Source organism: Carcharodon carcharias, chromosome 7, assembly GCF_017639515.1.
Source record: "Carcharodon carcharias isolate sCarCar2 chromosome 7, sCarCar2.pri, whole genome shotgun sequence".
NCBI classification, from domain to species: Eukaryota; Metazoa; Chordata; class Chondrichthyes; order Lamniformes; family Lamnidae; genus Carcharodon; species Carcharodon carcharias.
The window spans coordinates 128,327,076-128,351,466 of NC_054473.1; the positions used below are offsets into that span (position 1 = coordinate 128,327,076).

The 24,391-nt window shown below is 40.0% G+C and overlaps 1 protein-coding gene across 1 annotated transcript in view; it reads right to left on the minus strand.

The window, feature by feature from the left end:
* Positions 1 to 7,126: 7,126 nt before the first annotated feature.
* The window catches only part of LOC121280464 (V-type proton ATPase subunit d 1), a 37,105-nt gene continuing 19,840 nt past the window's right edge, over positions 7,127 to 24,391 (minus strand). The window contains exons 2-8 of the mRNA XM_041192488.1: positions 18,279 to 18,450; positions 15,744 to 15,922; positions 12,917 to 12,996; positions 11,949 to 12,026; positions 10,367 to 10,543; positions 9,821 to 9,898; positions 7,127 to 8,283 (exon numbers count right to left, since the gene is read on the minus strand). Coding sequence (XP_041048422.1) covers positions 8,122 to 8,283; positions 9,821 to 9,898; positions 10,367 to 10,543; positions 11,949 to 12,026; positions 12,917 to 12,996; positions 15,744 to 15,922; positions 18,279 to 18,450 — 926 coding nt within the window. The 3' untranslated portion in view covers positions 7,127 to 8,121. The remainder of the gene's footprint in view (positions 8,284 to 9,820; positions 9,899 to 10,366; positions 10,544 to 11,948; positions 12,027 to 12,916; positions 12,997 to 15,743; positions 15,923 to 18,278; positions 18,451 to 24,391) is intronic.

A 24,391-nucleotide genomic window follows, 5' to 3' on the forward strand; every position in this document is an offset into this window, starting at 1 on the left:
AGGAAGGATGTAGTTGCACAGGAGGTGGTTCACTAGATTGATTCCGGAGATGCAGGGCTGGTCTTATGAGGAGAGATTGAGCAGTTTAGACCTATACTTGCTAGAGTTTAGAAGGATGAGAGGAGTTCTAATTGAGGTATATAAGATGCTAAAGGGGATAGACAAAGTAGATGTGGAGCAGATGTTTCCTCTTCTGGGGCATTCTAAAACGAGAGGCCATAGTTTTAGGCTAAGGGGTGGTAGATTTAAATCAGAGATAAGGAGGAATTACTTTTCTAAAAGGGTTGTGAATCTGTGGAATTCACTACCTCAGAGTGCAGTGGATGCCGGGGCGCTGAATAAATTTGAGATAGATTTTTAATTAGTAATGGGTTGAAAGGTTATGGGGAGAGGGCGGGAAATTGGAGTTGAGGCAGAAATGAGATCAGGCATGACCATAATGAATGGCGGGGCAGTCTCGAAGGGCTGAATTGCCTACTCCTGCCCCTAGTTCTTACGTCTAAGTACTGGGCAGACAGTCCATTTACACTAATCATAGAACCATGTTCAGGTAAACCTTGTACAGAATTTGATTAAATTGAGAAATGACCTCACTCAATTGATTAAAACACAGAGGAATCTACAGTCAGTACTCTGGCAGTTGTGAACAGCCAAAGGGACATACTGTTGGGTAAGATCCGCCAGTCATTAGGATGTATGGCCTACCTTGCTGGCATCACAACCAACCCTACTCAACCAGCTCGTGCTTGCAAAATTCAGAACAGGGTGTCCAACAATAGATGTGATTCCACGACTGGACAGCACTTACTGAACAATCCCGAGTATACTAAGAATTACACGAACAACCAATTTAAGGTTAACAGACAGGCTTGCAATATGGCCCACTTTTGCTTGCTAAAGCTACATATATTCATAGGCAGGGCCTTGTGTCCTGCAAGCAAAAAGAACATATCCAGGCATTGTGCTTTTTTCAGCTAAACAAAAGCATGGAGGATACTGTTCTTTGGTACATGGTGACATCTAAACAAACAGAGTCCATGTCTTTTTTGAATTTAAACAAACGTGTGGAGGATAGTGGTTCCCTGGTGCATTGTCCATGGCAATGCCTTGTCCAGAGTCCATTTGCCAATCAATCAGCACCCTTTTCTCATGCAGTATAAACTGCTGTTCCCTTTGAAATATGGTACTTTTGCATCTGACCTGATGAGTGCAAGGCAAAAAGCTTTGCCAGCATGCCTCTTTTTTTAGTAGTACTGAAAGCGGACAAGAGAAAACTGGGAACTGTAGGCTGATTAACCTATATCAGTCACAGTGAAAAAAGCTGGAATCCATGAAGGAAGTCTTAACAATACTTAGAAAACCATAGTGTCAGACACAGTCAACATAATTTTAAGAAAGGGAAATAGTGTTTAACAATCAGTTTTGTTTTTTTGAGGTAACTAGCAGGGCAGATAAAGGGAAACTAGTACAGTATTTTGAAAAGGCATTTGGTAAGATGTCACTTCACAAGTGTAAAAAAAAAGGATTGGTTGAAGGGCACAAAACAGGGGTGCTGCAAATATCAGTTCTGGGACTTCAGATATTCACAATCTTTATCAATGGCTTGTTTGAAGGGACCGAGTGCAATGTATCCACGTTTGGTGACAATACAAAGCCAGGTGGGTAAGTAAGTTGTAAGGAATCTGCTAAAGGAGACAGTTTCAGTGAGCAAGCAGGTGGCAAATGGATTACAATGTGGGAAAACGTAACGTTATTGAATCTGGGAAGAAGAGCAGGTACAATGAAGGTTCACTAGATTGCTACCTGGGATGAGAGAATTGTCCTATGATGACAGATTGAATAGAATGAGACAGTATTCTCTGGAATTTAGAAGCATGAGAACTGATTTCATTGGGACATAAGATTTTGAGGGGGCATCACAGAGTGGAGGCCAAGAAGCTGTTTTCCCCGACTGGAGAGTCCAGATCTTTGAGGGGTGGGGGGGAAGGGGGAGTCTCAGGATAAATTAACAACCATTTTGGATTGAAATGAAGAGAAACTTCTTTGCTCAGAGGGCTGTTAATCTTTGGATTTCTCTATCACACAGGGCTCAAGACTGAGGTTAAGATTTTTGAACTCGAGGGGAATCTTATGGGGATCTGGGGGGAAAGGAGTTAAGGTTGAGGATCAGCCGCAATCTCATTAAATTGTGGTGCAGACCAAAGAAGCCATAAGGCCTACTTCTGCTCCTATTTCTTGTTATTAAATTCACTTCAGTTTGACACTCTAAAGTGGCTTGTGTGAATAGGGCAAACAACTGTGCATCTCCTTAGCCAATCAGATTGAAGAGTTCTTAAGACATGCATAGTCTGGATCAGAAAGTGTAAGTTAGAATATTTAACTCAATACCAAATCATGTATAGAAAGGGAAATGAAGGGTGGGGAAGGGGGGGAAGCTGGGATTAAGAAGAGGGTACAAAAAAGTAAAATTAAATTTTAAATTTTATTAAATTTCCAATAATTAAAATCTGAAGGAATCTGAGACTGCATTTATGTGAAAGCTATGTTACTTTGCCCGCTAAAATAACTAAATAAAAAGTGCCAAAAGTCATGTGTTTTCCAGGGCTGAATACAAATCCAGACCATCTGTAATAGTTTGTAAAGATTTATTGACCTGTCCTTAAAGAAGCCTATTTAGAACAAAGAACAAACAACAAAGAAAAGTACAGCACAGGAACAGGCCCTTCGGCCCTCCAAGCCTGCGCCGGTCATATTGCCTGTCAAACTAAAACATTTTGCACTTCCAGGGTCCGTATCCCTCTATTCCCATCCAATTCATGTATTTGTCAAGCTGCCTCTTAAACACCACTATCGTACCTGCTTCCACCACCTCCTCTGGCAGCGAATTCCAGACACTCACTATCCTCTGCGTAAAAAACTTGCCCTGCACATCATCTCTATAGTTTTCTCTTCTCACCTTAAATCCATGTCCCCTAGTAATTGACTCTTCCATCCTGGGAAAAAGCTTCTGACTATCCACTCTGTCCATGCCACTCATAATTTTGTAAACTTCTATCAAGTCGCCCTTCAATCTCCGTCGCTCTAGTGAGAACAATCCGAGTTTCTCTAACTTCTCCTCATAGCTAATAACCTCCAGACCAGGCAGCATCCTGGTAAACCTCCTCTACACCCTCTCCAATGGCTCCTTATCCTTCTGGTAACGTGGTGACTTGCACACAATATTCCAAGTGTGACCTAACTAAGGTTCTATACAGCTGCAGCATGACTTCCAAGCTTTTATACTCAATACCCCTGCCAATGAAGGCAAGCATGCCGTATGCCTTCCTGACTACCTTATCCACCTGCGCTGCCACTTTCAGTAACCTGTGGACCTGTACACCCCAGATCCCTCTGCCCGTTGATGCACTTAAGGGTTCTGCCATTTATTGTATAATTCCTACCTGTATTAGACCTTCCAAAATGCATTACCTTGCATTTGTCCAGATTAAACTCCATCTGCCATTTCTCCGCCCAAGTCTCCAACCAACTATATCCTGTTGTATCCTTTAATAATCCTCTTCACTATCTGCAACTCCTCCAACCTTAGTGTCGTCTGCAAACTTACTAATTAGTCCAGTTACATTTTCCTCCAAATCATTTACTTATACTACAAACAGCAAAGGTCCCAGCACTGATCCCTGCGGACCACCACTAGTCACAGCTCTCCATTCAGAAAAGCACCCTTCCACTGCTACCCTCTGTCTTCTATGACCAAGCCAATTCTGTATCCATCTTGCCAGCTCACCTCTGATCCCGTGCGACTTTACCTTCATGAGGCACCTTGTCAAAGACCTTACTGAAATCCATGTAGATAACATCCACTGCCCTTCCATCGTCGATCATCTTTGTCACTTCCTTGAAAAACTTGATCAAGTTAGTGAGGCCCTTCACAAAACCATGCTGCCTCACTAATACGCCCATTTGCTTCCAAACGGTAGTAAATCCTGTCACGGAGAATCTTCTCCAATAATTTCCCTACCACTGACATAAGGCTCACCGGCTTGTAATTTCCTGGATTATCCATGCTACCCTACTTAAACAATGGAACAACACTGGCCATTCTCCAGTCCTCTGGGACCTCACCCGTAGTCAGTGAGGATACAAAGATTTCTGTCAAGGCCCCAGCAATCTTCTCCTTTGCCTCCCTTAGTACTCTGGGGTGGATCCCATCTGACCCTGGGGACTTATCCACCTTAATATTCTTCGACACCTAATACCTCCTCTTTTTGATCTCAACATGATCCAGACTATCTACACACTCTTCCCTAGACAAATCAACCGCTAAGTCCTTCTCTTTGGTGAATACTGATGAGAAGTACTCATTTAGTATCTCTCCCATTTCTTTTGGTTCCACAGACAGATTCCCACCTCTGCCCCTGAGTGGGCCTACCCTTTCTCTGGCTACCCGCTTGCTTTTTACATATGTATAAAAGGCCTTGGGATTTTTCTTAATCCTGGTTGCCAATGACTTTTCATGACCCCTTTTAGCCCTCCTGACTCATTGCTTAAGTTTCTTCCTACTTTCTTTATATTCTCCAAGGGCTTCATCTGTTCCCAGCCTTATAGCCCTCACGAATGCTTCCCTTTTCTTTTTGACTAATCTCTCAATATCCTTTGTTATCCAAGGTTCCTGAAACTTGCCATACATATCCTTCATCCTAGCAGGAACTTGCCAGTCCTGAATTCTTTTCAACTGATGTTTGAAAGCCCCCCACGTCAGTTGTTGATTTGCCCTCAAACATCCACCTCCAGTCTAGATTCCTCAGTTCCTGCCTAATATTGTTATAATTAGCCTTCCCCCAGTTAAGGACCTTAACCCAAGCACTCCTGTTATCTTTATCCACCAGTACCTTGAAACTTACTAAATTATGGTCTCTTTTCCCGAAATGCTCCCCTACTGAAAGTTCGATCACCTGGCCGGGTTCATTCCCTAATACCAGATCCAGTATTGCCCCTTCCCTAGTTGGACTATCTACATTTGTCTCAGGAAGCCCTCCTGGATGCACCTTACAAATTCTGCACCATCCAAACCCCTAGCACTAGGTGATTCCCAGTCAATATAGGGAAAGTTAAAATCACCCACCACAACAACCCTATTGCTTTTACAGCTTTCCAAAATCTGCCTACATAACTGTTCCTCAATCTCCCGCCGGCAATTGCAAGGCCTATAGTAAACACCCAACATCGTGACTGCACCCTTCCTATTCTGGCACTCTACCCATATTGCCTCTCTGCATGAGCCCACCGAGGTGTCCTCCTGTCGTACAGCTGTGATATTCTCCTTAACCTGCGGTGCAACTCCCCTTCTTCTACATCCCTCTCTATCCTGCCTGAAACATCTTAATCCTGGAACATTTATCTGTCCATCCTTCAATCAAGTCTCTGTAATAGCAACATCATAGACCCAAGTACTAATCCAAGCTCTAAACTCATCTGCCTTGCCTGTTATACTTCTCGCATTGAAACAGCTGCATTTCAGACCCCCAGTCCCACTGTGTTCAGTAATTTCTCCCTGCCTGCCCTTCCTCTTAGTCCTACTGGCCATATTCATTAGTTTCCAGTCATTTATTTCACCTGCTTACCTATTGCTCTGGTTCCCACCCCCCTGCCATACTAGTTTAAACCCTCCCGAGTGAACCTAGCAAACCTTACAGCCAGGATATCGGTGCCCCTCCAGTTTAGGTGCAACCCGTCCTTCTTGTACAGGTCCCACCTGCCCCAGAAGAGATCCCAATGATCCAAATATCGGAAACCCTCCTTCCTACACCATCTGTTCAGCCACGTGTTTAGCTACACTATCTTCCTATTTCTAGCTTCACTGGCATGTGGCACAGGGAGTAATCCTGAGATTACAACCCTAGAGTCCTGTTTTTTTTAACTTTCTGCCTAATTCCCTGAACTCCTGCTGCAGGACCTCGTCACTCTTTCTGCCTATATTGTTAGTACCAATGTGTACCACGACCTCTGGCTGTTCTCCCTCCCCCTTCAGAATGTCCTGTACCTGATCAGAGACATCCTAGACCCTGGCAGCAGGGAGGCAACACACCATCCTGGTGTCTCTTTCACAACCACAGAAGTGCCTATCTGAGCCCGACTTTGGAGTCCCCATGACAATTGCTCTTCTGTGCTTTGAACCCCCCTGAACAGCAGAGCCAGCCGTGATGCCACTGCTCTGGCTACTGCTATTGTTTTCTCCTGATAGGCCATCCCCCCCAACAGTATCCAAAACGGGATAGCTGTTAGAGAGGAGGACAGCCACCGGGGTTTCTGCACTGACTGCCTGCTCCTTTTAGCGGTCACCCATCTATCTGTCTGTACCTTAGGTGTGACCACATCTGCAAAACTCCTGTCAATGATGGTTTCCGCCACCTGAATACTCCTAAGTGCATCCAACTGCTGCTCCAACCGATCCATGCAGTCTGTGAGGAGCTGCAATTGGGGTACACTTCTTGCAGAGGTAGTTGTCCGGGACACTTGAAGCGTCACAGGTTTCCCCATATCCCACAGGTGAAGCAACTCACCCCAGCAACTGCCATTTCTAGAACTATTTAATAAATTAATTTAAATCTAATAACTACTTACTGACTCCTTATTAACTATAGGTTCCCTCAGGCTAGATTTCTACTATAAATGCTAAATTCTAAAGAATAGTAATCTCCTGCTTCTGGTCTAGATACCCTCTACTTATTAATCAGGTGATTAATTTATTTGGTTTAATTAGGTTAGCAATGTTTTAGTTTCAAATTCAGTGTAGATTCCCTACCAGCCAATCAGGGCACAGATTTACCGAGACACTTTTAAATTTTTTTTTTTAAAAGACCTGAGGTCTGCCCTCTGGCTCTGCTCCCTGGAACTAGGCCGCGAATCCCCGAGGTAAGGTTTTTATACTCACCTCTCTGGTACTCCATCCTGTTCTAGGGAGCAGAGTCGAACAGAAATGTATAATGGAAAATAAGGTTACTAAAATTAAAATGTTTTGAACTGTACAATGGATAATTTAAAAGACCATTACTTACATTGCATTATTGAACATCTGCTTCTAAACTGATTTCACATTTTAAAATATTTAATTTTAATTGGATATACCTTCAAGGAAGCAGCCATCACTTTATTAAGGACTTGATCACAAATACAATGTACAGCAGTTAACAAGTCACAGAATTTTAAATTTCAGATCACAAATTAATCAGAATCACATTATTACACAAAACTCAAGAGCTTTCTACACACAGCACATGAATTACCAAATTGCACATAGAAATACTTTACTCCTAGGTCCGTACTCAAGAATCTACCATTTATTTTCAAAATTCGCATTTTATGCTTCAACATAACGAACAAGCAAAACTCCTTGTGAACATGGGCCCAGCCAGCCAATTCTTCCCTGAATGTAAACAAGTTTGTGGTGAATGCTGGAGTAATACTAAAATACCTCATGCAGAAGTGAATGCTCCAGGAACAACAGTGGCAGAATAATTACAGCATACATATAAACAATTTTCAGCTACTCAATGCAGTGTGGAGCATTTTCCAAAAATAAAGCATTGCACTTACAAGATAAACGACTACCATTGATCAAAGATGATCATTATATAAAGATTTTCAAATATTTGAAGAAATTGCAATGCTGACCTTCTGATCCATCTGCTCCCTATGATTTTGCATTGCAATTAAGACATTGAAAGATAACTCCAATAAAGACGTTAAAGCACTGAGAACTGTAATATTGCCAAAAAAAGATTAAAAAAACTAATTTCCCACACTTATTGGAAAATTAGTTTTAAAAATACAATTAATGTTTATGAGTACAGTGAATCAACTTGCCAATGCTTCACAGGTTATTGTAAATTAAGCAATTAGGATTTGGAGTTAGTTTTATTGTTTTAGTCTTATTTCAAGGAGCAGATTACAAATTAAAACGTCAGCAATGCCTTTAAAAAAAAAAGGAATATGAGGAAAATGTCCAGGAAATTCAATGTACATTTTACAAATGAAAACATATAAACTAGAAACAGTAAAGAGATTAAATGCAATTAGTATTTCATGTATTGGGGTGGGGGTGGTGGTGAGCAAAACTGGAATTCAGAAGATTGGAATATAGTTATCAATCTTGGCCCTGTGCCTTTGTGCAATACACTCTGCAATCCATACAATGTTCCTGCATTCCTGTTCTTTAAGCTTCACATATGCATAGAAGACCCCAAAGTGGAATTGGTTCAGAAATGCCAACTTGTTCAGCTTAACCTGCAAAACAATCCAAAGTTAATGCCAGCCATGCAGAATTCTTAAATTCTGTAGACCCCAAAACATTTTACAATTAAAAAATACATTAAAGCAAGCCCAAGTGCAATTTCTAAACTTCTTCTGAAGCCAGACATGAACTGCAGATAAGACAATTGCTCCTCGACCTTTTCTAACATCATTGTGCAATAAGCTTGCAGGAAAAGTTGCTCCAGTTTGATAATTCACCAATGAGTTATAATAATTTCAACACTTCTCTGTACTTGCACAGGAGAGTTCACTTAATAAATCGAATTCACAAATCACTCCAGCCTGCAGGGCTGTTGCCTTGCTGGATTCTGTTGCACAGATCTTGTGTACTCGGGGGCGACCCTAATCTAAAGATGCTGGATTTGCTAAAGCCCATTAAAAATCATTCAAGTGGCTGTTCTTCATAAATCCAGCAAGTTTACATTGGCGTTTCCGTCAAAAATATGCATTTATATAGTGTCTTAAATGCAGCAAAATATCCCTCCAAGGCCAGTGTAAAAGGTAGTTAACTGTGTTTTATACACTAGTTTAGAATTATTGAACATTCATATGGGTATATCTGCATTATTTTCTAAATTCCAGTACTCAACAGCTAATGAATAAAGAATGGAAAGTTCTTCTTCCATCTCCATCCATCGTGCTGACTAGCTGTGGTTGCAAATGGCTAGACATTACTCCTTGAATACACAGACTCTACAGGAATCACTCACATACCGAATGACACCTCCACATTTACAGTTCATTGAACATCTGCAGTATGAGGCGATTAACAATTTTTATATTGCATCAAAATGCAACAAACCAGTTTAAATTTTAGAATACAAAGGCGCATAAATACACAGGCTGTCTCACATCTGTTCAAGTTCTTAAGACTAAATGTTTTCAATAAATGTATAAAGAAATTGATAAGTCTTTACTGGTAGGTAGAGAATCAGATGGGAACCAAGAGGGTGAAGTGGTCCCCAGGTAAAATCCCAGCTTTGGTCTGGAAACCCAATTTTTATTATGAAATTAGAGAACACACTCTACAACAGTTTATGGTCTACCACGGAATCACTTTAGGGGCACCTATCGAAATTTTATCAATGGCTACTGAAGATTCAATTCTTGAGAGTTCCTCAATAACATTTCAAACAAACTGGGACAGGTAGAGCCATATAATTCCTAAGTCTCCCTACACTTCTTTACTGGTTCCTCCAGTGTTATCCTACATGGAATCTAGAGTAACTTGGGTAATGAGATCGCTACAGGTTACTTGGGGAGATCTGACTTTATCAAGTGGTTGTTCAAAGGTATAAACCCACAATTCATCTAACAATGCATTGCTGAGTGATACTTTACTCGATGTTCTTTAATATTGTGCCAAAAGTTCTAAAAGCAAATGTGCAGTAAAATACATATCCCAGGAATGGTGTTGCACTTCCCACTCACCATCGTTTATTAGGCATATAATGTAACACCTCACACAATACTCTATTTTTGTCACGCTGCTCAATTCAAAGTTAAGTACCTCATGTTCAAAAAATCTATCCTCAAGGGTTTTGTCTCCAGGATTGCTGCCAGCTCCTTCAAACAGTAGCTTGTATTCCTGAGGGGTAAAAACAATAAGTGCAGTAGGAATCTGGCACTCAACTCAATTATCAGATGTGAATTACATAATGCAAGTGTTATAAAGTGCATGTCTGAAGTGCACGAAATAAAGAAAATACAAAAAATTTGTGAATGTACACTTTATTCTACATCTAAGCCAATCCTCTTAACCCAAGTCAGAGGTGCATTTAGCTTGTAGTAAGTTAAAGTAGTTTTCACATTGGCTACTTGTATCAAATTACCCGTTATGAACCAATAGCGGAGATTGCACTTTCTTAATAAGGGAATATATCAAAGCATAAAAAAGATTTTCCTATAGAAAATAGAAAAAAAAAACAAGCTATCTCTTGGAATAGAGATCAAAAACATATCACAATCCATGGAAGAAGCTATTTACATTTAGTCAGTACTTTAGCATGTACAAATTACTCCAGAACTTTTCAATCTAAAAATGGGCACTACTTACTGGATAATAGTCTGCCACGGTTTTCACCTGCTCATAATCATCTGCTCTGGCTAACTGAGCAAGACCTTCTGGGTAGAGTTTTCCACAATGAGGGAATAGTTTCGCTCTGTCTTCTTTAGACAGTTCTGTCCCAAAAGAGTTTATGGTGATGATGAAAGCTCGCCTGTCTGCTTCAAACTAAATGTTATGGAGAACAAATTAGTCTAGTGTTCATTCCTCACAATAGGTTACAGTTTCTTCTATATACACTGCTGCACAGTATCTGTAGTGCACAGAAATCCATATTAATACAGTTCATTTATTGGTGGTCCAGCACTGAGGAAATTGATTCAGATTGTCCAATTACAAAGCAAAGGATTTTAAAATGATTTAGAAAATATAAACACTTTAAAAATTATAATTGAAATATTTAATGGATGTTTGAGGGCTACCTTGATCTGAAAATTTTTTCTTCTATTTAAACTACATTTCAAATCTACACTAACTAGAGGGTAGCGGGAGGGGTGTGGGGTTGGAAATCACAACAGGGAATGGTGACCACTATCTCAATTTGCACTATCTGCACCACAGGTAGTATTGTGCATCCTGCTCTTTAGTGAGTTAGTGATTCATGCAGATGTTGTTTTAAGTGTTATTTGAAATCTGATCTCATCCCTCTCAACTTCAAGTATAACTGTGCCTGACTGCAGCTGAAGCTCTCCATGGAGATCCCAACATCCGCATGAATCACTAACTCACTAAAGAGCAGGATGCACAATCTGTGGTGCAGATAGTGCAAATTGAGAGAGAGTGGTCACCATTCCCTGTTGTATCTTCTTCACAAGAGATTAGCTTCTAGCTGCAGTTCACAGTTGAAGTAGCACTATTGCATTATAATAAATTTTCCAAAAGACTGCACATGCAATGAGTAAACAAGCTAAATCTATTTTTAAAAAATTAAAGTTAGGCTAGATTAAATGTTAATTTTAAAAAGTATGATAAATATAATAAATTCATGTAAATGTTCCAACTTTACATGTGGTCCAAGTGTCAAAAATTCCAAATAGCAGCTTGGTCAAGGTTTGGGGGAGAGAACAAACGTTAGATGTAACGATGTGGAGGGGACCTATTTGAAAAAAATCTGGAATTTATCGCCAGCTATGGAATCTTGTCTGTTTGTGCACGTTAGATCACTCATTACTAAGCCAGTAAGATCACAATTGTAGCTAAACTATTGTATGCAGTGCCTTCTGTAAACCAGCTGCAGCTGTTACAATGAGACATTTCAGCCATTTACAAAAATTCTAATTCTTACATGAATCTTAAGTCTTACTCTGATTATTCTGAACAAAAATTCAAACAAAGGCTCATTAATATTTAAAAACAAACCCAAACTTCAATCAAACAAATGAGAAATTACCCAACTGGCTACACATTTTGATCAGAACCTTGGGAACATGAATCAATGTACAGGGTTTGTACTGACTGTCAAAAATATTTAAATCATGGCGAGTTTTTAAATTCTCAAACTTAATATACTAAGTTCAAATTAAAATTAATAAGACATTTTTGAACGTTTAGCATTGCAGTTTAAAATTCTCACCTCCAAAATAGGACACATTGCATCAGCAGTTGTACCTCCCAATGTCTTGCAGAACTTGTAAAATGATTCGAGATATGCCTTAGGGTTTTGTGGGGATGGGGGAGGGCAAGAAAAGCAGTTAAGTCAATTACATAAGCTTCCAAAGTCATGTTGAAACAGCCTAGCAAACCCCTCTCAGTGAATTGTAGCAAATCTATTGTGGTTGAATTGCATTAGATTTCATGACATTCAACTAAAACTTTGTTTCAACTTGCAAGTTGGCCCATCTGAGATTCTCTTCTGCCAAAAAGATTCATATTGAAGCTCTGTTCCATGTACACCAATAGCCCTTTGTCACCTGCTCGTGTATCAATGTTAAATGAGTTTACAGTGAGTTTTGGCAGGTTAGGATTTTAACTGATTCCATTATAGTAGATACCACATTACGACTTAGCACTCACTGAATAAAATAATCAACCTGTCTAATCAATGCAAAACTTTTCATATTTCATTTGGGCAATATAAACCAATATTCCCAGATTAAAAATGGTGAATAATGCATTCACAGGCTTCTCACCTAGATAGTGAAAACAAGATACTGCCCAAATTTCACCAAAATGAAGGTCTCACACTGAAATGAATTTGACCTGCCTTAATCTTTCAGTTCCCACATGCCCATACACTGAGCTGCCCAAAATTTGAAAAGGTTGGCAACAAAATAGTTACCGGGGAACCCTTAAGGTTTAGCGGTTATGGGAAATGCAAAATATATTGTGTCCTGTTAGTGGTGTTTCAAGATTCTGGGTATTGTACACTACAGAGGGCACTTATTGAAAATCTGACTTTATTACACCCACCTACACGTACTGGATGCTAATACTGGCTGTCCAAGATGAGAATGTGTTCCATTTCTTAGCAATGACATCTTTTACCTTGCTGCACATAGAATTCATTTAAAGTTTCAGAAGTACAAGTTACTTTGCAGTTACCTTGTACAGTGTATTACGAATAATTTCAATGTTCATTTCATCAAGGTCTTGTTCGGATATACAATCTTGGAAAAATGCAGCTGAAACGAAGACAAAAATCTCATTGCACTCATTACTTTGAATTTTATAAAGAAAAACTGAAAATCTCAACCACAGTGCATTCACTAAATTAAAATTCTGAAGGAACAATTTACATTGAATATCACTTACAATATTTCAAAAAGCACAGAACCATTTTTACTGTGTAGCTCCCAGAGTTCTGCAACAAGAAAATGTATTTTAAAACATAGATCCCTGTTTACACTCTGGGTCATGCCTGGATGGAAAACTAACTGCTCCATTAACTCTGTAGATACAGGCAGCTGCAGCTGTCTCCCAAACAGATATTCAATGGGAGAATTGCAGGTTATTTTAAACCTTAGATTAAGGTCAGATAGGTTCCTAAATTGTCCAGAGGGCTCAAAGGTTTGCAAACCAGGTTTACTGTCCATGCAGTACAAGATGTAGGTATGACATGAGCCCTCCTGCTAATTTAGTGTTTGCACTAAGTGGAAATAGCCTCACACAACTGCTAAATTTGTAGTTATAAGCATCTTTAGCATTGATAAGCAGTACATTCTAATAGAAGCCCTCTGTTGTTTTTTCCTTAGAAAACTAAGTTATGCAAATTCAAAAGTGTTGTCCTCTGGCCCTCGGGCAATGCTTTACACTACAAGAGCATAGATTGGAAAATCAAAAGTTCCTTAGTTGCCTTTTGAATGTTTAGCAGATCACTATACATCGTGCAATGGATGAGAAGTTGAGGGTCAAGGAGGACAAGTTCTAGCAGATATAGTACTTTAATACATTATTGCATACAATTAAGATTCTTAAATGCCTCATTTTCTCTTATTAATTAGTGTTCAATGTTAAACAAACTATGGCAACAGGCTTTGATTTGCTGTAAGAATGCTATTGATTTTGAAAGAGTATTTAACTTTTGCAGACTCGAAACGTCAACTCTTTTCTTCTCCGCCGATGCTGCCAGACCTGCTGAGTTTTTCCAGGTAATTCTGTTTTTGTTCTAAATAATAATCCCAGTTTTATTCTTAAGCCAAGGGTTAACTGCATACTAGTTTTAAAAACACTGCAATTTACATAGCTTCTTTGTACTGCACTCTAGATCAGAGCTTCCCAAAGTGTGGGTTGCACCCCCCCCCCCACAAAAGGGATGCAAGATGAGATTTTGTGGTTGCGAGCTCAGAGGCAGCAATGGTTTCTTTGCTCAAACCAATTTGACAGCTGTAGGACCCCTTTAAATCCTCACCTTTTTCCCCCATTGGGTAGGCGAGGCCTGCTCTCTGAGGCCTCATTGTCGTTGCAAAAACATACTGTGAAAAGGTAGGGGTTCGTTGTTTTTGTAGAAACCCTTTTCATTAACTTCCCCAACACAACTCCTGTTCTCCCACCACCACCAACCTATCACCACCTCCGCACCTCCCAGTCAAGAACTAAAGCCCCCTCCACTTAACAACTGAAAACCTCCCCTCGCTGCTCAAGAGCTGAAGCCTCTTCCCACCTGCTCAGTAGCTCTCGCAACCCCCAGATGTTCACTGAGGGATCACACAAAATCTGAGGCATTAAAATGTGGTCACACCAGGAACAAGTTTGGGAAGCACTGCCATAGATCCTTAATTTCCTGAAGGCGATGCATTGGCATGTTGAAAACCAAAAGTGAATAGTTTCAATTCAAATCAACTGCTTTGCAACAACCTCAATCTGCGCTATTCACCTGGGCACCCAATAGGTTAATTGCTATTCCTGGTCAGTATCATGAGCCATTAATACCATAGACATGAAGAATAGGTCACTTTTCTGATTTATAAAACAGCTGAAGTATATCCTAGCTGAAGGACTAGTCCCAGTGAAGAGCGCTATTCAACTCATCCATAGAATCAATCGTATAAATTCCCACAGTACTCATTAAGCGATTGGGTAGCCTTTCCCATTCAATGTGATGGCAAAAAAATAGGAGGTTGCACATAGACTGACATCAACACCATACTCTGCTCTCTTTCCTTTAGGTCAAGTTGTTTCAGCTTGGCTGCCTTTCATGTGCACAGTAATTCCTTATGAGTAATTATCCTACCTTGGTCCGTAACCAAACCCCCAATCTTCCATAATGTGGACACTTAGGTATAGAACAACTGTTATAAAATCTAATACAAAGTTCCAAATTACAAGGAAGAACTTGAAACATCGTCACAGTTAAGGAAAAAATATATTAGATTATAAGCCAAACTTCAGTTCAGAAAGATGCTTTTACCTATGTTCTTGGAAACATAGAACTTAGGAAGAGTAGACCTTTCAGCCTTTCGAACCTGCTCCACCATTCAATAAGATCATGGCTAATCTGGTTTGTCTCAACTCCTCTTTGTCGTCTGCCCATCCCCATAACCCTTGACTGCCTTGTCTATCAAAAATCTGTCTAACTCAGCCTTGAATAAATTCAATGCCCCAGCCTCCATTGCTTTCTGGGAAAGAGAATTCCACATACTAATAACTCAAAAAAAAAAATTCTCCTCATCTCTGTCTTAAATAGTAGACCTCTTATTCTTAAACTGTGTCCCCTGGTTCTAGTCTCCCACAAGTGGAAACATCCTCCTGGTATCTACCCTATCGAGTCCCCTCAGGACCTTATATATTTCAATAAGATCACCTCTCATTCTTCCAAATGCCAATGGGCATAGACCCAACTTGTCCAGCCTTTCCTCATAAGAATTAATCAAATGTTGAACTCCTCCCATTATGACTTTTACATTCTTTAATCTTCAGACCCATACCTTACCTAAAGGTGTGTCAACCAAGATGGCATTGTAAAGTTCTGCTGGTGTCTGGGCAATGTTCACTGCTTCCATCTGCTCAAAGCTGCCTAAGGGGTGGCACTTTGGTACTAGTTCAGAAATGGATCGCTGGTGTAATGTTCCAGTAATCAGGAGAATTACATTGTCAATCATGTAGCTGTACCTGTATAAATAAAACTACATTAACAGCTTATAGAGGGAGTTGGTGCTCAGTTTGAAGTCCCAGTTATATTTTTAAAGAAAGCCATCATACTGTTGTAAATTCTAAATGCAATCACTTGCACTTAAGATAACTTGCCTTTAACATAGCAAAATATCCCAAAGCACTTCACCAGGTAGGAGAGAGGATTTGGCACCCAGAACACCAAACATAAATAAGCTGGAGTTAGGGAGAAGCTAGTTAAGATGACTTATCCAAGAAGTAAATTTTGAACTTTTAGAAAACAGTGAAGAGATGTAACAAGGAGGATCATTTTTGAAGTAAATTCCAAGCACAAGAATATTATGGTTGAAGACTATGCCACTAACCTTGGAACTAAAGAGTATGGAAAATAACCAAGCTGGAAGAGCAAAAAGATTAACCAGGAGGTAAAGTTAGAGGAAGTTTCAGAGGTGAAAACAGATGAAAGTGAGCACCACTTAATATGCATAAGATATAGGCAGTACATTTCTCGATAACTTGCAGTTTCTGAATGGTGGAGCTGAAAGCTAACAAAAAGATCATTGAAGTTTGCACGAGTGCTTTAAAAGGCAAGTGTACTTTACTATTCCCCTCAATCTGATGCTTATGTCAAAATACTTCAGGCAACTTTTAATCTCGTAAATGTTACTAAAATGCTCCAATGGTGAAACCCTCCTTTCATCAGTACCATTTATACTGGATAGCATTTACAAAGTAATGTGCACCAGTAAAGGCAACAGCCATTTTGGAAAAGCAACTTTCTCCAATTCAATTAATCAGGTTTGGCCCACTTGGTTCCAAAGTGCTTTCTGCACATAATTTTAAGGACACATCCTGAGAGGAGTGCAATTTTTTGAATGGCTATTGGTCAAAATTTAAACATTGTCAAACAATGCTTAAATTATGTGACCAATGCTGCATCCTCAATATAAAGTAGTCGAATACAACAGTCCTAGAAGAGTATTTTTGGCAACTATCTTTCTTAAAGCTTTACACTGGCCCAGGACTTCCAATTTCCAGACAATTGTACTTCGGAAGTACACCAGGAGATGAGCTGGAGCATCTCCCGGAAGTCTCCACACAAGAACTACATGAGAATTGCACAGTAAGTTTAAACTTCCGATGGGCAATTACCCTGCAACGGGAACTATCCAAAACACCAATTTAGATCTGAATCTTTGGATGGTCCTCACTCTTAGCAGAATAGTTACCCAGAAAAAGTTGGAACAATTAAAGCCACTTCTAACTCCTGGGTAACTATGGTATTGAGCTCCCAACTCCCGATTGGTTTCCCCCAGTCCAACCCAAACATCTCCCGCGTCCTTGACCACCCCTGAATCCCCAATAACCCTTTGACCATCCTCTTGACAACCCCAACTACCCACCCAACATCCCCTGCTGCCCCCTTCAACTACCCGCCCAATCCCCATTCCCCTACTACCCTCCCAAATGAACCCCCCCCAACAACATACCTTCCTACCCATCCACCCACCCATCCCACTACACATCATCCCTTCCCAACCCGCCCATACTACCTACTTACCTTATCCTTGGCTTCCGAAAGTACATTTAAATATAGGAACCATACCTTAAAAAGGGGTTGTGGTTCACTTTGCCGACGTCACTGTCCTGCACTGGAAGGCCGCAGGAACCAGGTATGCTGCACATTTCTCACTAGGCCCGGGTCAGAAGGTCAAACAAGAAATGTACAGCTCCTGACCTGGGTAAGTAAAAAGGAGCAGAGGGGCAATCTGACTACGATTGCCACTCCATGGAAGTTCTGGCCCAATATCTGTTTTTAAAATTGTATTCTTACTCATGGTGCAAAAGAAAACTTATTGGCTGACTGGCATTTTAATTTGCAATTCTTGGTTGCGTTAGAATATCATAACCAGCAGAATTGGAAGCTTGAAATGGCCAAGTACCAAATTTTGCTATTGAAGTGGGTGGTAGAATTTTGGGAGCATTTTACACTCATGAATAATTTTAGGACTGCATCACTAAAAATACTGTGACAGGATCTTCTGGTATTTAAAACACCACAAATGATCTTGTATTTACACCTCATGACACCTTCAGGGTGTTCCAAAGCACTTTGTGCCCAATTAGTTACTTTTGAAATGTTCACCACTGTTATTTTGGTAAATAAGAACCAAGTGTACACAATCCCAAAAGGCAAATCAGCTGAATATGCAGTTAATCTGTTTTTGATGGTGTTGGTTGAGGGAGGAATGCTGGTCAAGACAACTAGGTAAATATGCTACAAATATTATCGTGAAAGACAAAGTAGATTTTCTCTCCTATGTTACATTGCCCCCACACACAACTTTTTACTCACGTGATGAAATCAAGAAAGCTGCCCAGTGGCTCGTATGCATGGTTCCTCATATGCCTAAACTCAACCACCATCTTTTCCTTCAACTTATCATCAATCACTGACACAGTGAGTGGGGAGGCCTCATTCGCCAGGAAATTACCATAGTCCGTGCTCTGGAGATGAAGCTTCAGATCTGTAAGATATAATTTAAGATGTAAGCATAATTAACCCATATTCCATGAGACAAAAGCTTCCCCACCCCATCAAAATAAAGATCACCATCAAACTGTCAAAAGAAACAAAAAATATATTTCTGGCCAGGAGGTTAGAGTATACTTTTGTATATTTCTTCCCTGCAGTCTAACTCCTTTGCTACATGCAGTTTTATGCCACAGATCAGCTCAAATAGAATTGTTCTCTGTTTTAGCAATCAAATTGAACACATTAACATGGGGGAAACTTAATTCCATCCCATTTCTGGTACCCAATGTCAGTGAGCATTTGTATATCCACAATATTACAAGTATCACCAACTCTGTGCCAGTGGATATCTTGAAACCACTTTAGAACATTGTGCAAAAGCCAACTCCAAGATTGCCAACATACAGCAAATTAAGGGCAGTTTTCCTCTGTTGGGCCATAACTGGTAGGTTTCAGGCTGAGATTGCTCAAACTCATTTTTATCTGTTCATTCACAGGACAAGGGCACCACCAGAAAAGCCAACATTTATTGCCCACCCATTGTTGTCCTCAAGATGGCAGTCATCTACCCTAACCTCTGCAGTCCCATAAGGTAAAACTACTCTGACAGTGCTGTTAGGTAGGGAGTTTGACACAATGACAATGAGAGAATAATGATACATGCCCAAGTCAGGATGGTGTGCAACTTAGGTGGTGACGTTTCCCATTTGTGTACTGTCCTTGCCTTAACTGGTAGAGATTGCAAGCTTGGGAGTTGCTGTTGAAGCAGCTTGGCAAGTTGTTCCAATGCAGCCTGCAGATGGTACACAAAACACCAATCTATATTTCATAGAGATCAACCACCAGTACAGATTTTCATTCCAGCACACTGGGCTGAATTCAGCTCAAGGGAATTACATAGGATTACATAGGACGTACTGCACAAACAGGCCATTGATCCCAACCAATCCCTGTTGTTGTGTATGCTCCAGTCAAGCCTCCATCCATCTTTTCTTATCCAAATCTAACATAAGTATCTATTCCCTTCTCCTTCATATTTGTCTAGTTATCCCTAACTGCATTTATACTGCTACCTTCACTCCCTGTGGTAGTTAGTTCCCCATTTTCACCAATCCATGGATGAAGTTTCTTCTGAATTCTCTACTGGATCTTTTCATGACTATTTCATATTGATAGCCTCTAGTTATGCTCTACCCACAAGAGGAAACATTCTCTGTATCCACTCTAACAAAACATTTCATAATTTTAAAGGACTCTATGAGGTCATCCCTCAACCTTCTTTTTCAAAAGAGACCCAGGTTGTCAATCTATGCCTGATATGAATACCCATGCATTTCTGATGTCATCCTATCAAACTCATCTGCATCCTCCCTAGTGCCTCTGTATCCTTTTTATTGTAAAGTGACCAGAACTGCATGAAGTAATCTTAACTATGGACTAACCAAATTTTGATACAGGTTTAGCATAATTTCCCGACTTTTCAATTCTCTCCCCGTAGAAATAAAACCTAGTGCTTTTGTTTTTTTAATGGTCTTCCTAACCTGTAGCACAACTTTTCATGATTGGACTTGCACTCGAGTTCCCATTGTTCCTCTAACCCATTTAGACTTGAGCCTTCGAATAATAGTTGACTTCCCTATTCTTCCTGCCAAAATGCAGAACCTCTCATTTATCTTTTTTTGACTTGATTTGTCAATTTTCCCGTACTGCAAATTTATTAATGTCCTCGTGTAACTTGCTGCAGTCGTCCTCAGCATTGACCTTCACCCGCAATGTCATCTGAAAATTTGGAAAATTGATTGGGGCATCACTCGAATCCAATATGCTACAGTTATTTTGTGCCAAGTGATTTTTTTTTAAACAAAACTAACATGTAGACATTTTCAATTCCTGCACTGAGAGAGGGGTAAAACCTCATCTAGGGAGCATCCAGACATTTTGGGTGGGTGGGGGGGGGGGGGAGCAATTGCTTCTTGTCAAGTATTCAGAACATTCAAAATCCTGACACAGCTAATTGATTACTCACTCAGCTAAGTAGGTAGGTGGAAAAGCTAATTTGCATTCAGCAAGTTACAGTACAGCAAATGACTGGTTAATCAATTTTTGGTGGGGTGATAAATGTTGATGAATGTCAACCAAGCCACAGAGAATTCACTGCTCTTCAAATGGTGCCACAGAATCTTTTTTGTCCAATTCAGTTGGTAGATGGAGTCTGCAAATGACATCTCTCTGAAAAGATAAAATCTCCAACAATGCTGCATCCCCTAGGTATGGTATTGAACTGGTGGTTTAGATTGATTGCTCAAATCCACAGCAGGGCTGAAAATCACAACCACTGGACTCAAGAGTGAGCCAAGCTCAGTAAAGTCTAAAAAAAAATGACCAAAAACTTTTGTTTCTCCACGAACTGTTTAGGAGATTTCATCGTGATTTCATCATGGGATGCAGAGGATATAGGCCCTACTAAAAGATTTGGTTTAATCATTTAAATGTGGCACACTCCATACAAAGTGTGGCATAATACATATTTCCTACCACCATGGACTATACATTTGATTCACTGGACAGCTCTACAATCTCAGCAAACCACAGAACAGTGGAAAGCCCAGCACATTACCATCTGATATACATAGTGTGTAAAGTGCAAGTGAAATTAATTAATTTTCAACAGGACTTCAATATTGCAATTTATAATAGCAAAAAGCCACAGCACAGACTGTTCAGAATCGTGATCCAAAACCCTGGGAGCGCAGGTAGCTGAGGAATTGGTAATCAAGAACGAACTTTAATGCTGCAATAGCCAGAGACAGGTCAACACCAAAATCCTAATTAAAACAATACTGCTGGATGTGACTTAATACTGGAGTGCATCTAGATAAGGGAACTGCTATACAGTTAACATTAGGCAGGGCAGAGGTAGCTGTCAGTTAAACCAAGTTCAAAGAAACCTCAGTATCTGAAAATCAAATTAGGAAGTGTAACCAGAGCTCTGATTAAATAATACTGCCAAAAATGGCTAATTGTTGCAATTAAGTTACATAAGAATGAAAAGAAACAGCCACTGTAGCTTCTCTTTTGCGACTACCTTTTAAACACTTTGCTATTGTCGGGTGTCCTAAAAGAGGAACACAAAAAGTGAATGATTAAATTGAAAAAGCGTGCACTGTTTTGGCTTTAGCAACCTTTGACTTTTACTGCAACTCATTCAGCTAGTAGAACATGGCTTTGAATATAAAGAAATATGTTATTCATTACTGGTGACTGGAGTCATACAAAACAGTTTTCCCATGAAGTCTGGAGATGCTTTGAGGGTGAAAAACACATTTGATGGTATAGTACAGAACAAACCATTCACCCAGTTAATATCAACAATACAAGTACTTTAACTTCCTCACAGGAAACAGGGTCAGTAATGCCTTTAAATCAGTAACCCCACTGAGGTTAAAGAAATGTTTTTTTTGTACTGATGGCAAGCTTTATAAGATGCAGTGTTCCAATTTCAAACCAAATATTTGATTACATAATAGAGAACATATTTGTAAACATTAATCAGGATTACAACTCATTTTCACCAGTATTTTAGTTCCATTGGACTTTAATAAGCTCAGGCATTGCCCTGCGATTAATTTAAGAAATTCTTGTTTCAGTGCATGCTCTATCACAATTAACATCCTGATCAAACATCGTCTGTGGGTCATATTTCATTTTCATAACTGTTTTAGTTACAGGTTCACAGGAAAGCATCCAAGCTTTGCAGTGAAGGTCCACGCAGCTGATCCGCAGCATTGTTATAAGAAAGGTTCCTAAAACTCACTTTATAGAAGGGGAGATGAAGGTGTGGCACCAATCAATCAACAGGCTGATGTAGAGTATATGCAATCAAATTATAAATTCAGGAGGAGGAGAGGTGGGTAATCTATAAGATCAGTCAATAAATTGTTGCCACAGTATGAACCAAGTCAATAGTGAAGGCTATAAACAAAGAGCACAGCAGGGGAACTTCACATACTGGGGATCCCACAGCAAGAACATTACTGCAGTTTTCCAGTGACTCCTGTCTGCAATGCTTCAATTGTCTTCCCCATTCCTCAATTATTTTCTGCTTTTCCCTCTCACCTTTAGTTCATTTCCATATTCACTAGATTTTAAACTAATGTACGATTCTTACTAACAAAAGTTTGCACAAATTGACCAGTGAACAATTTTGCTTTTATCCTATTGCCACCTTTCTGGAACTAGGACCTGAACAGTGCAACCATGAGTTCCTGCAGCCAGAGACAAGCAACCTATGCATACGTGGCATTCTGGGAAGCTGCACAATACTTGATATTGTGTAACTGTTTTCGGCTCGCATGTCAATAACAAATCTTGATCATATTTACAATATTACCATCTGGAATCCTGTAAACAGGGTTATCAGATTAAGGTTAGGAAGTACCATGTTATGCTATTTGCATTCATCATTGAACTGAGCTTCACATAAGAGATCAATCCTACTGCAACTGTTAGTTTGGACCGCTGAAAAATTCAGAAGTCTTGTTTCTCTCTCTCTCCAGTCCCTTGCTTTTCCCTTCCATATTTAAACTAAGCACTGCTGCTATATACAGCAATTCCAGCGTCAAACACACAGACAGTACAAGTCTCCAAGCTGCTATTAATGTGTTAATTATTTTTAAGTTGGATTCCAGCAGCCAGCTGCCATCACTATTGCTAGCAAATATGGCTCCCTTATTCCAGCAACAGACTTAAAAGGCCCAACTTTTTTCCTATACAAAGTGCTGTGATGCTTAATTTATTAGGAAAATCAATTAATATGAGTTGGAGTTAAGGAAATTTTGTTTGATTACATCTATATGATGCACCTTGGGTTTTTTATCCAAATTAAAATGTCATACATAAATGCAAGTTCTTGTTGTTTTACACTGTTCATACAGCTATTAAAATTGACAAAACAAATAAAAACAAACCATCAAAGGAATTATAGAAACTTTCTTCAATGTTTCCCTCAATATTGCAGCCACAGAAATAACAATCTTGGAAAGATAAAAGGAATTAGAAGAGGAGAAATATTAACTTTTTAAAAAACATGCACATTGGCATTTTTAAAATGTGTTCTGGAAGAGGAAAACATTTTGGACTTCTACAACTTTTGAATTCCTAAACATTGTACTTCAATTAACCCCTGTCTAGGCCACCCTTCTTTCAGCCCAAACGTCTACTAGAGTTTCTCTGAAAGCTTTTTTTTATTCTTTAATGGGAGGTGGGCACCACTGGCTAGGCCAGTATTTATTGTTCATTTCTAATTGCCCTTGAGAAGGTGATGAGCTGCCTTTTGAACCACTACAGCCCATGAGGCATAGGTACACCCACAGTACTGTTAGGGAGGGAACTCCAGGGTTGACTCAGCAACAGCGAAGGAACGGTGATATATTTCCAAGTCAGGATGGTGAGTGACTTGGAGGGGAACTTCCAGGTGGTGGTGTTCCCATGCATCTGCTTATCTTGTCCTTCTAGGTGGAAGAGGTTGTGGGTTCGGAAGGTGCTAAGGAGCCTAGGTGAGTTGCTGCATTGCATCTTGTAGACGGCTGCCACTATGCGTCAGTGGTGGATGATGGAGAGAGTGGATGGGGTGCCAATCAAGTGGACTGCTTTGTCCTGGATGGTGTCAAGCTTCTTGAGTGTTGTTAGAGCTGCACTCATCCAGGCAAATGGATATTATTCCATCACACTCCTGACTTGTGCCTTGTAGATGGAGGCCAGGCTTTGGGGAGTCAGGTGGTGAGTTATTCTTCATAGGCTTCCCAGCTTCTGACCTGCTCTAGTAGCCACAGTATTTATATGGCTGGTCCAGTTCAGTTTCTGGTCAATGATAACCCCAAGGATGTTAATATTGGGGGATTCAGTGATGGTAATGCCACTGAATGTCAAAGGCT